General features: G+C 45.7%; 1 protein-coding gene across 4 annotated transcripts in view; it reads right to left on the reverse strand.

The window, feature by feature from the left end:
- Nucleotides 1-13,514, reverse strand: part of LOC119399804 (mitochondrial Rho GTPase 1-A) — a 33,345-nt gene that overhangs the window by 15,122 nt on the left and 4,709 nt on the right. For all 4 annotated transcript variants that reach the window (XM_037666657.2, XM_049417851.1, XM_037666656.2 and 1 more), the window contains exons 2-14: nucleotides 13,055-13,195; nucleotides 12,563-12,606; nucleotides 12,147-12,200; nucleotides 10,819-10,929; nucleotides 10,181-10,231; nucleotides 9,987-10,088; nucleotides 9,575-9,673; nucleotides 8,577-8,685; nucleotides 4,859-4,979; nucleotides 4,173-4,257; nucleotides 2,814-2,959; nucleotides 2,514-2,611; nucleotides 717-928 (exon numbers count right to left, since the gene is read on the reverse strand). In XM_037666657.2, coding sequence (XP_037522585.1) covers nucleotides 717-928; nucleotides 2,514-2,611; nucleotides 2,814-2,959; nucleotides 4,173-4,257; nucleotides 4,859-4,979; nucleotides 8,577-8,685; nucleotides 9,575-9,673; nucleotides 9,987-10,088; nucleotides 10,181-10,231; nucleotides 10,819-10,929; nucleotides 12,147-12,200; nucleotides 12,563-12,606; nucleotides 13,055-13,195 — 1,373 coding nt within the window. The remainder of the gene's footprint in view (nucleotides 1-716; nucleotides 929-2,513; nucleotides 2,612-2,813; nucleotides 2,960-4,172; nucleotides 4,258-4,858; nucleotides 4,980-8,576; nucleotides 8,686-9,574; nucleotides 9,674-9,986; nucleotides 10,089-10,180; nucleotides 10,232-10,818; nucleotides 10,930-12,146; nucleotides 12,201-12,562; nucleotides 12,607-13,054; nucleotides 13,196-13,514) is intronic.

Raw genomic sequence — 13,514 nt, forward strand, 5'->3', positions numbered from 1 at the left:
TTAATCCCGCAAAAACACTCAAACGGATGTATGCACGTGCAGACAGAACACAGAGGAGCATGACAGGGTGAGGGCCTGCACCTCCGCTTGAGCCCTTTCAGGCGCCACCTATGAAGAACTCTGTGTAAACGTGTCAGATTGACGCAACATCGTTTCAGGGCACTCAATATTCTATTGAAACAAAAATAAAGTTATCACACGTTGATTTACGTGTGTTACAGTAATTAATCTGAATTAAATTGTCTTTACATATCTATTTATCATGAAGTCATTCACGCTTTGTTTTTGTATAAAAAGAATGAAACCTCTGACTAGAAATACAGTGCAAATTCGTTTTAAATGGAACAACTGCCTCTGACATGATTGGTTTTGTACCTGAATTATGCACCCCTGGCTCGACTCTCGGGAAACGGAACTCCTTTTAAACAGATCCTATTTTCCTGGTCCCTTGAGGTTATAGAGTCTACTGTAAAGAACCTTACGGCAACAAGAATGTTTAGTTTAGCATTAGCTCAGTGTTTGTGGTCTCCTCCTTGCCAATAGTGCACAGAAATGGCAAAAATTAAGTCGTGTCTCCAAATAAGGAAGCTGTGTCGCAAAGGGTTACAGGGACACCTAAGTGCGTCCGCGGGATAATTCTGAGTGGTTACACTCTGGCTCCTTTCACAGACGTCCCCAGACTTATATAGGCGATTGGTCGAGGAAGGATTCCTTACGAGGAGGTACTTCTCCTGGCCGTAGACGACGATCTGGTCCACGGCGTACTTGGGACCGGGGTGTCCCGGAGGCGGATTCTGCTCCAGGCTGCATCCCAGCAGGCCGCGCAGGAAGCACGTCTTCCCCGCGCCCTGTGGACCCAGCACCCGGCAGTGCAGCACCTGCCTCGTGCTCTGTCCCTGCTGAGACTCCAGCTGCTTCTCACACGTCACTGCATGTTCCCAAGAAAAAGAAAGAAAAACAAAAAAAAATTTAGAGCCCTTTCACTACCTTGAAGATGGAAGCCAGCGAGGACAGTGACAGCAGCAGCTTCATGTCGTTTTCGCGCCCATTCGCGCTAATGTGTGCGTTGGGCGCCCCTCCAATTCTTGCTATTCTTCCTTCGAGTGAACGACACGTGTCCATCCCATAAGGGTGTCCAAAGGGCAAATGCTGATGACAGTGCTAGTGCGATGTCTATGTCACGAGACAAAGGGGCACAACGATTCCTGGCAAGTGCCGCCACCGAGTATCGCAATATTTGTGTAAGAGGCACTGGCGGTCGCGAGGGGTGCTGAAAAATGATGTTCTACGTGTTGTTCTGTTTGCAGACACGATCCGCCAGAACATAGCCGTACACAGCTTTGCTGTGAAAAAAAGGTTTCACGAGAGGTCTCGTAAGGTTTCCTGGACAAGTTGGTGCCTATATTTGCTAAACATGTTATTCCTGGTGCAATGCTTGAAACATGAAGAAAGCAGAGAAGAGGATGAGAGAAGCTCTGCTACGGTCGCAAATGTACTAACTCAAGAAAACGCTGGTTCCAACGTGGAGATGAAAGATGTGGCAGAGGTGGGGGCTCAATTAATGTTGTTTTGGACCTGAAATTTGGGCAGGAAGTCCAAAAAATCGGAAGCCGAAGCTTTTTAGCATCCAAAATTTCAGATGTTCTTATATATCGACGTCTGCGAGGCAGATTTGGAACTCCGGACTTGAAAAGAGCACACCCTTGTCCGACACATCAGTTGGGCTTCCACAGACATTGAAAGAGGAGGAGAGGCTGAGGAAATGGCATCTTTGCCTATCACGTGTAAAGTGTTGTCGGCAAAACTTTGGTGGCACCAAATCATGTACATAAATAGAATTCGGCCTCTACATTGCCTCATTCTTGATAAGGCAACTATGAAACACCACCCCGCCAGTGCTTCAACCTAGCGAAAAGAAACACTTTCATGTTGCTATCTCATAAGAATGTGCTTAGGAATCCTCTCTAAGTTTTTTTTTCTGCAATATCACTTTGAAGTATTTGAAAAATATTCTAGAAATATTCGAGAAATATTTGAAAAATGTTCGATTCGATTCGCACTCACACTTTAATATTCGAATTCGCTTCGCACCCATAATTTTGCTATTACCACAGCTCTAGTAAAAACAGTTCAAAGGAACAGGACATCAGGAACATACGTATTTCACAGAACGGTGTTGTTGTATGAAAGACGTAACAGTGCTGCTATAATGATGTTGTTGCAGTGGCAACGCCTTAAGCAAGAGATGCACGACAACTCTATTGTATGCCCATTTCTTAGGTCCTGTTTCTTTTTGCTGTATCTAGATAAGTCAAGTACCAACTAGCTCAGATGCATACACTTTTGCTGGTCCTATATGCTTTGCATACACGCAGCCTTTGGAAAAAGTTGTGCTTGTTACAGCATGAATGCTTGCAATTCTGGCGACTCGCCTTAAAAACGATCTATGCTGCATGAGAAACAATACGAAAAAAAAAAAATGCAACCGCTTGAGTGCAAAACGAATGCCCCACCTTGGACAGCAGAGAGTTGGTTCTCTTCGCCGCCTCCGATGTAGCCCAGGTACGCCAGGCACTCTAACGTCTTGTGGACGTCCAACGCCGTAGTCAACCTGCGCGTGTGTCATTAGAAATACACTTGATGCCTATTTTTAAAGACTTTTCATTGTCAGCTATTTTCTACGACATAATTTTACAGTCAAGTGCTTCCTACATATCTTAATGAAACCAATGTACTTTGATTAGTAATAGAAGAACACGGAACTTTTATAAGTGAGAGGACGTTCTTCGTTGAAAAGTGGCAAATTCACTCACGCCCAGTGGGCCAGGTATCCACGTAGCGTCAGCCAGCCGGCATCGTTGGTGGCCACAGTGCCAACGAGGTCCGTGCCCCACGGCTGTGTAGGGCACACCGCAAACAGGCTTTTCAGCTCGGACGGGCAGAGGCAGCCGTCTGCGTCCTGTGCGACGTTGCAGAACGTGACGCGAGGAAAGTCACCGATGTGTGCTGAACACTGGCAAGTGCTGAATGTTCTTCATACTGGAGGCACTAGCTCAAAAGACTCGTGCAGCTACGCTGACAAATTATCCGCGCTCAACTTTGGTTGAGCTCTGAAGAATGTTGTAGCACATACAAATGGGGGATACAAGGGAGGCAAAACATACGCAGTACGGACAAAACATATGCAGTACTAACACTCACTACTTTGAAAGATGCCACACCAACAAACCCACATTGCAACGCTATTTAGTGGGGGTATTTTACAATCACTTCGAACTCTGCCTCCCCTCCAGTCCTTCCCTACAGATGCAAGTGTCCTCTGACACACCACAACTACACCCTTTGGGGAGTCTTTTCGTTGCGTAAGAATAATTGTGATCTCACTTGTATGCATTTCATGCTCTCTAAAAAAAAGAGTGAGTAAAAAGGGTGTCTTTTTGCATTACAGCAACAGTTGTCATCGATCTTGCGTGCCTTTCCTTGCATTATCGCCAAGTGCCTGTCACTTCCCGGTCACAAACGGCATGTGTGTAATCAGCGTGACATAGCGTTCACGAGAGAGAAGTGGCGAGTGCAGAGCTTACAAGAAAGAAAACACAAGCAAGCCAAAAGACGATTATCGTTGCATGGCAAAAGAAACACTCCACGAAGGGTGCAACTGTTATCGGAGTGCGAGATAAGCCACAAGATTTTGCTTCTGAACTTTGGCACTTGGCAGTCTGCCCACTTATCGTTTTACGCAGCATACAATGTAACTGAAGCACAAACACATTTCCTGAGCATGCGGTCCCGCTTCACCAATGGAATTTAGGATAATCAAGTCTCAGGAACAAGTCGACACGTGTTTGGTTGGAAAATTGCAAGTGCCTTGATGTACGACAGGTTTCGTGACAAGACCGCATGATCATCAACATCAGCTTGACTACGCCCACTGCCTCTCCTGTGGTCTTGTGCTTGCTGTGGCCACATTATACCCGCAAACTTCTTAATCTCATCTACCCACCTAACTTTGTCTCCCCCTCACACGTCTGCCTTCTCTCGAAATCCAGTCAGTTACTCTTAATGACCAGCGATTCTCTTGCTTATGTGCTACATGCCCTGTTCAGGTCCGCTTCTTTTTCTTGAATTCAACCACACTGAAAGTCGTTCAAAAAAACATCCCGCTCACTTACCCTGTCATGTTTTTCAAAAAGAGACGTGACAAATGCAAGACCCTTGGCACTTAGTTCTGTGCTGCTGCCAGGAGGCACTCGAATCCTGCGCCACCAGGAAAATAAAAAAAAAGTTAGCTTTCCAATCTGCAAGTGACTGGAAAAAGTTGCGTGCAGTATGGAATGGCATACACGCACACCATCCCAGCAAAATATGTTTTACCATGTACGTGATCTAGACAGAATTTAACATAAATGTAGTTCTTTGTTTCAACTGGGTGCTTAAGAGGTGTTGTTTGTTTGAATGAGTTACACAGGCAGGCTGAACTAAGTGAGGAAAATGGTGTTCTACAATGAAAAGCATGTTGTGTCCAAATCCATTGCATTGAACGCTTTATTCACGATATTGAAGTGCATGCAAAGACATACACTGAGATCAAGACCTGTCAAGAACTTACTAAAAACGAATAACCAGACCAACCAGTCCGTTACAGGGGAAAAAAAGGAGGAGGTGCCTGGCCTTGAATGCTCCTGACATGTTCTGAATTATAAAAACTGATGCACAAATTATATCCCCTGTTCCAACTAAAATCAAACCTTCTCATATTTTGCGGTTGGGTTCAGAAATTACGGAAATGTATCGCTTCATCATGAACTATGTTGAGAGGTGTAGCAGCTGAAATGAAACAGAACCACAGGGTGCTTACGGTGGGCATAGATATTCACGGGGAAGAACAAGATGGTCGTCGTAGCCAAACCGGCGTAGCACCGTCCACGTGGTTTCGTGGCGACCCCTTTGGATGAACACTTGGTGCAAGAACAGGAACCCTGTGGGCAGATGACACGGGAGGTCGGAACACATAACATGAGATGCCGGAACACATGGCATGGAAGTCCAGAACACATGGCACAGGAGGTCGGAGCCCATGACGTGTGAGGTCGAAATGCATGACATGAGAGGGCAGAACACATAGCACGGGAGGTCAGATAATATGACAAGGGAGGTCAGAACACACAGCACAGGAGATGGGAACACATGACATGGGAGGTTGGAACACATAGCATGAGAGGTCAGAACATGTGACATGGGAAATTGAAACACACAGCAAAGGAGGTCGGAACACGACATGGAAGGTTGGAACACACAGCACATGGGAGGTCGGAACACATGACATGAAGGTCTGAACACACAGCACAGGAAGTCTGAACATATGGCATGAGAGGTTGGAACACATGACATGGAGGATGGAACACGACATGGGAGGGTGGAACACATGGCATGGAAGGTTGGAACACATGACATGGCAGGTTTGAACAGGCAGCATATGGGAGGTCGGAACACATGACGTGGACGGTCTGAACACATAACACAAGAAGTCGGAACACATGACATGGAAGGTTGGAACACATAGCACAGAAGGTTGGAACACACAGCACAGAAGGTGGGAACACGACATGGGAGGTTGGAACACATGGCATGGGAGGTTGGAACACATGACATGGCAAGTTGAAACACATGACCTGGGAAGTATGAACACATGGCATGGGAGGTCAGAACATGGCTCACCCAGGAAAGACTTACTGATTACTGTGAAAGATAACTTAACAACTTATGGGAAAATGTGTCTTTTTCAGGGAACTGTGTCTTAAAGGCCAACTCCGGCGATTTTTTGGCCATGTCAAAGTAACGGTGCTTTTATGTTCCTGAGACGTTCCTGTTACGGGCCCGATAGCAGAAATACTCGGCAAATTGGGGAATAACTTTAAGTAAGCAAAAAAGCGCAACACCGAAACCGAAACCCAACCGAGTGTACTGTCTACGTATGACGTAGACGTTGTTACGAAGCGGAAGTCGTGCAAGGCATGCCGGTCACGCCGGCGCGGAGTATGAAAACTGTGACAGCCGGGACAACCAGCGAAGCGCCGGCCAAACCAACGCTGTCTGTTGCCTTGTGCACAGCAGGTGCTCACTGTAGCGGCTGAAGCGCCGAAGTTAGCGGTGCCCTCGGCTGCGTCACTTCCGCCGCCTTCCCAATGCTGACGTCACATACGCAATGTTGCCAATAATTGTGGGAAGCCAAGAGGGCGTTTGCAGACAATCTTTAAAATTCATTTGCAAACAATCTGCGCATGTCTCAAGCCTGTAATTTGGCATAAATGACGGAAACGTGCAAAGGAACGTACCCAGCGAATTTCATTGAGGTCCATCGACCTCGAAAAATCGCCGGAGTTGGCCTTTAAACGAACACCTTTGTAGGGTGGTCCCTTTGTTATTTGGAACGTTCAGCATTATGCATCCCAACATGTTAATCATTCTCATAAGGTTACGACCCGTATACATAACTAAAAGCATTTATCAGTCTTTCATTACACCCGCATATACAGAAACCACCTTAATGCCAATATTGGAAATGTTACTTATAACTGCCTTTTTTTGTGAAACTTTAGCTAACAACGTTTAAAAAGAAACTTCTGTGCACCTTTCGATCTGTTTGTACAACATCTAACACTGTTAAAAGGAAACCTTTGTATCTTTCATTGCATTTTGTTCATGTTAATCACTGAGTTTTGTTTATTTGCTACAAACCGCATTTTATACCACCGCCCTCTAAAATGTCTCTGGCCCTGAGGGCATGACAAATACATAACTAGATAAACGGGAAGGTTAGTGGATTGTGGTGCCACAACCAATCAAGTGACCTCTGAAAACGCATAAAAACACTGAAACAGGTTCACTGTACCAAAAATGATTTCAAATCCGTCATTAAGTGCATCACTGCAAGATCAGCCTAGACCACTTTGGATGCTTCATTCTTCGTTTCATAGGGAGTAAACCAGAAATAATTTATCTCAAATAAGCTTATCTGCAGTTAGGTGCAGCAGTGTAGGTACGGGGTGTAGGGACGCAGAAACGGAGCAGCTGTTACGACAACTTTAACTAGCCTCGCGCTACCAGTTCAAAATGATAGCGTAAAACAGCAAAAATAGTGTGTGTGGGGCCTTGCAAAATGTGAGTTATACAAATAGAGTGAAACGAGAGAACAGAATGTGCATTTTTTTCTGGAAGGTAACTGGCAAGAAAGCAAGTACTACTTTTTAAAATACAGCAATAAATATGACACCCTAAGTAAAAGAATCGGAAAGTGCATGTAACCTTCTTAACAAGTTGAAACTTATTGGGCCTTTTCGAAATAGAATAGCTTAAACTTTGAATTCTACAGTTCGTGTGTGGCTGTGTATAAAAGAGAGAGAATGACGACTGTGTTTTTACGTAAGCTACACTAACATGCAAAAACTAGGGGTGTGCGAAAATTCAAAATTTCGAATATTTTTCGAATAGGGTTTGCTATTCAATTCGATTCGCACTGGAATTTTACTATTCGAAATATTCAAACTTCCCGAAAACAAATACTGTCAACGTCCGATTAAAAGTGACCCCTTCAGATTTTCAATATGCTTCACCTCATTACGCTCTTGTATCGCGGAAAAGCTGCCTTTCAAGCTCCGTTACGGTCGAACTTTGCCAATACACAGTCAACGTCCAATTGGAAGTGATCCCTAGATTTTCGATATGCTTCACCTCATCACACCCCGGTATTGCGGCAAAGCTGCCTTTCAAGCTCCGTTACGGTCGAACTTTGCCAAGAGACAGTCAACGTCCGATTAGAAGTGGTCCCTAGATTTTTCAATATGCTTCACCTCATAACACCCCGGCATTGCGGCAAAGCTGCTTTTCAAGCTCTGCTACGGTCGCAAATGTATTAAATCAAGAAAACGCTGGTTCCAACATAAAGATGAAAGATGTGGCAGAGGTGGGGGCTCAATTAATGCTGTTTTGGACCTGAAACTTGGGCAGGAAGTCCGAAAAATCGGACGCCGAAGCCCCCTTTTAGCATCCAAAATTTCAGATGTTCTTATATATCAACATCTACGAGGCAGATTTGGAACTCCGGACTTGAAAGGAGCACACCCCTGTCCGCCACATCAGTTGGGCTTCCACAGAAGTTGAGAGAGGAGGAGAGGCTGAGGAAATGGCATCTCTGCCTATCATGTGCAAAGTGTTGTCGGCAACACTTTGGTTGCACCAAATCATGTACATAAATACTATTCGGCCTCTACATTGCCTCATTCTTGATAAGACAACTATGAAACACCACTCCTCCGGTGCTTCATCAACCTAGCAAAAAGAAACACTTTCATGTTGCTATCTCATAAGAATATGCTTAGAAATCCTCTCTTTTTTTTCTGCAATTTCACTTCAAAGTATTCGAAAAATATTCGAGAAATATTCGAAAAATATTCGATTCGCACTCACACTTCAATATTCGAATTCGCTTCGCACCCAAAATTTTGCTATTCGCACAGCTCTAGCAAAAGCAAATAAAAAATATTACAGTTTGTGCAACTAATACGTGAAACACGCACCTGACAATGTGAGTCCGTTGTTCTCCACGCCTCCCTCCAGGTTCTTGGCCACGATGGCCTTCAGGTCGTGGAGGGCTTTGGCTTCCAAGGGTGTGTTGAAGCATTTTCGCTATCGACAAAATGCAACACTTACCACTGCATTCAACGTACTCGAGGCAAGGCAGACAAGACAGACGCTCAAATTTTCACGATAGAGCTTTGTGCCGATAGTAGACTTAACGGCAAAAACACGACCACACAAGTACACATACACAGGACGTGTTCCTGTGTGGTCGTGGTTTTGGGGCGAAGTCTAGTCTTGATATTAAAGATGCCCCAACTAGCTTAGAATTAGAATTTCATGCACTTTCACAATTTACTACTTCACTGTGCCATCCTAGCAAATCAATTTGTGACCTGCTTCAAGTAGGTCGAGAGTTTTTTTGGGGGGGAAACGCTAAAGCATGGCCCTGTCACTAATGACTGCAAATGTCGCGGCATTCGGTGTGACGTTTGTGCTTTTTTTTTTTTCGCTTTGCACCTTGGGAAAAACTAGTTCGTTGGTTCAGTGTCAGTTCTGCGCTCATGCAGAGATGACCTGGTACTGACCATACAAGTGCTACACTACATTCAATATCACAAATTCAGGTAATCATGAAAACTTGTTCTGCAAGAAGGTTACAAGCGAAACGAATAGCAACATGTGGACGACGCTGCTTTTCCCTGGAGAAACGAACAGCGAGGTGCAACACCCCTTGAAACAGTCCTGAAAGTGCATGTTAACAGCGTGGACATTACGTGCTGTTAAAGTTTGACGTTACGCATCGTATTGTCAAAAGCAACCGACGCTGCAACAGAGATACGATCTGGCGCACAAGCTACCAACAGACATCACAATGGCAAATGCTGCATTTGCATGCATGTTTAAGATAGCTTGGTGACAAACAAAAGAAGGGCACCGCCTTCAGCGAGAAACACGTTCTTAATAAATGGACACAAAACAAGGTTGGGTCGCTCACCTGAAAAACGTTGAGTTCCCGGTCGCTTAGCACGCCATCATTGTCAATGTCGCAGATGTGAAAGATTCTGGTCAGCGCTGCTTTGCACCGTTCCGTCAGCTGCGTTGAAAGGCATGGCAAGAATGTGCAAGTTAGTCACTTGACGGGCGTACACATCTCAATGAATAAATGAATGAATGTTTATTCCAGCAAAATACAGGAAATGGGCCGGAGCAGCTTCGATGTGTACCATAATGGAAAAATTATGGTACACTATTACGGTACATGGTATCCCCTTCTGTAACTGATGCCTATGTGCTACTATATAGCTTGAGAAAGAGCAAAGAAATAATGAAATCTTGAGCAAAAGCTGCAAAACGAAAATGTGTGTTTCCAGGAGTGCTAGGACTAAGATGGCAGTAGGCACACTCACATCCCTTTCTTGAGGCACATACAGTGGACCCGTGGGGTGAAGAACTGCCTTTTGCGCATAGTAGAACAGCTCCGAGATGTTCTTGAATGTCTTGGCCGAGCACTGCACATGGGCATGAGAGGCGTTTCCGGTTATACCTCGAGGTCACGATAGTTGAGATTTTTTGCATGCAGAAGTGGACAAACGTAACTGACCTCTACACACGTCTCCACCTCCTGGTATTGGCTCATGATTGGCACCACCATCTGGTGAGGAAAACAAAAATTACTTTTGTGTACCTTGAAGTAGAGGTTTACTTATACACTACGCCTTTAGGGCTTACATTGAAGTATTGAGACACGGCCACGCTAGCGGCAAATACACACGCGTCATGCCGTGCACTGCACTGTGGCAAGCCGCACGCGCCATAAATCAGGAATTTCTGCGGTGTGCCGCGTAGAATGCGTCAAGACCCAATTCTGTGGCAAATGACACATGCCGCGAAGTGAATGACCAATCGGGAGGGACGAAAGTGATGTCACAGAGCCATGGCCACCAGGCTGCCGCCACTCCGCGCCGAGTTTTCTATGGACACATTCTGCAGTGCAACAAAAGCGTGACTGACAAACAACACTCACTCTCAGTGTTGCTCGCACATTCCGAGAGAGTGCGAGCAACACCGAGACCTCGTCACGCTGCCGCGCAGAAACTTCACTAGTGTGGCCGTACCATTGCAGAGTGCAGTGGTTTAAGAATATGTGAACACAAATGTGGGCGTCTGCGTTTCATTCCTTCATGACAGTACAAACAAGTCAATGCACAAAACTTTACGTGGGCATGTCGCACAACTTACCTCTAAGGAGCTGTACTCCACCAGGTCCGCCTTGTTCCCCACCAGAACCACGGGCGTGCCGTGGTCATCGCCGAGCTGCTCCCGAATCAGGGGCAACCAGTAGTCGGTGATCTGGGGGGTGAAATCGGGAAGTGGAACTGAAGTGCACCTAACTGGGTGGTTGGTACATGCACGACCTACTGTACTCCTGACCTGCCCAGATATCGGGGGTCCTATGGGAGCGCACGTCCTCGCTCTCGTTCAACCGCTCGCCGTAGGTGGCGCTTCCTATAGCCTGTTCGTCTGCTACTCTGCGACCGTTTGGACGGCGCTGGAGTAAGAACGCCTGTATTATGTGACAAACTGCCGGCATTATGCGACTGTTTCTGCAAATTTAGACCGAGAGTCAAGTAAGCTATTTTGTGCGGTTAAGTACTTACTGCGCACTGGTTGACTAACGTGAGAAGCCGTAGACTTGGATAGTCTAGGACGGCTGTGTCCTTTTAAATGCAAAAAAAGTTCTAATTCACTTTCCGTATTTTTATTTCCGAAGTATTTTGCATTTATGAATAATAATTACATGATATGAACGCTCTCCGCTGGCGAAACATCAACACGAGCGTTAAAGCTGACGTCAGCGAACAGGTGCTGACTAGCGCCACAACGCTCATAGGTTACATCCCTAGCGGCAGAAGGTATGAACTAGAATGTGGGCGCTGGAGAGGGGACATCTGGGCAGGTCAGGAGTATAGTAGGTCGTGGGTACATGAATACGACGGGAACATACAGTGCTAGGCACGAGCACCCTGTCTGTCGTTTTTTGACCGTACCATGTCTAGCGTCGTTTGTTCCCGTCTGGAACTGATGTCATCGCCAAAACACAGAAGAAACTCTGCAAACTGGCATAACGTGAGCACGGTTTCTCCGCTGATTCAGAAGTGATGCGTCGAGGCGGTTATAAATGGGACATGCATACAGACAAAGATTGCTGCTTCTTGGGCACGTTGTAATTGCATAATTAGGCAAGTTGTGCACCCCTTTACATATGGAAAGAGTAGAGCACAGGCACTCCAATTAGTGGATTTTTATGCGCTGTCTTAAAAAGCACAACCCACTTAAGACAGACAGCGATATGCATAAACAAAGAAGGAAAGGCAGGTAGCCTTACTAAGGTCATGTGAGGTTCGTTACCCTACCATGGAAGTGAAAGAAATGGAAGAAGACGAAAACATATGAAGGAGTCATTGCAGAAGAGTATTTGCCCACAGTCAGAGGTGTTCGCACAGCGCAGTCACATCCAAAAAACGGCAAGAGGGCTTCTGTCGTCACGTGCACGCAGTGCCACTTACCTTGTCGATAGTGTCGTCGTCATCTACGGCATACACGACGCAAACCACGTTAGCCTGCAAGACAACGGTGAGAGATAACCTGTAAATTCCTCGATGCGAAACGACCTTGCGGCACTCAGAATTTCGTTGAACCAATTCAATAGTGAGGCGGGCATCTTCAAATTTGCAGTATGCACACATGCGCACTGCACAACCTAGGATATACATCGAAGGCAATTTTTTTCTGGAATTTGCAATGACGAATGCATAAACTGCCAGATCGACTTCAGCTGCGCGAATATGTTTTGACAGCCAACAATGTTCACCATTATTACCACTTTCAAGTTACTTCTGGATTTGAGCAGGGTTCACCCACAATAAAGTTCAGTTGTGTGCTTGTTCATGCTGGTATTACACAACTCTAACAACAGACTCACCTTGCCGATTTCCTCAGCTAGGTTTTCCTGGCTCTGTTCTTGTGCTACAAAAAATAAAAAAGAGAGAAAAAGAAAGAAAAAAAATCAGTGAAGAACACTTTAACAACACACGGATTGAAAAACGCATTTGTGTTGCTCTCTCACGCTCGCTCGCTCGCTCGCTCGCGCTTCTTGGAAAGAGGGCTGTTCTGGATGTTTTTCGCTTGCCTCACTGCTGTCGTTTTTGTTCACGAGCCGGGATGTAGGCCTAGTCAGGAAACAGTTACGTCCGTTTCCTTTTTGCCTCATCTTGTGGGCATGTAACTGTCTTGTACACATGCCAGAATAAAGTATTAGTATTATATCTTTTCGCGTTTTCTAGATTACTCTGCTGGAAAAGGTGTGTTGTTTTTTGAAGAGTTTAATTAAAAAATTGTGGAGACCGAAAAAAAAAACGGAAATAAAGGGGGAAACGAAGAACAAAGGCATGACGCACGAAGAGCTCGCACGTACTCGAGAAGTCGACGATACGGGTCGGCACTTTCTCCGGCGTCACATCGGCGGGGATGGTGATCTCCTCGGCTCTCGGCGGGACGTCCTCGGGGAACTGCTCGCTGACCAGCGACAGGATGAGGGACGTCTTCCCCACGCCGGCTGCGTCAGTTTGCACATTGAGGGCACGTGAGAAGTGTGAACACGAGAGCATCCAGCGGCAAAGAATGAGGACAATACCGCACACACAGTCTGTGTGAAAGCTCCCATTGTTAAGACAAGCTAAAGCACGACACGAGCTCTCCGACTTTCAACGCCCCTGTTAGAAATTCGAAGTTCTTAACTACACATTTTAGTTCTCACATGACGTCCTATCAAACTGGTCGCAGAAGTAGGCTCTGGGCTGCTTCTGTGAGATTTGATCAGAATCAGTTTGTTTATGACAATAAAACAACAAGAATTGCAAGGGGTCAGTACAGAA

Source organism: Rhipicephalus sanguineus, chromosome 7 (assembly GCF_013339695.2).
Source record: "Rhipicephalus sanguineus isolate Rsan-2018 chromosome 7, BIME_Rsan_1.4, whole genome shotgun sequence".
In the NCBI taxonomy this organism is placed as follows: domain Eukaryota; kingdom Metazoa; phylum Arthropoda; class Arachnida; order Ixodida; family Ixodidae; genus Rhipicephalus; species Rhipicephalus sanguineus.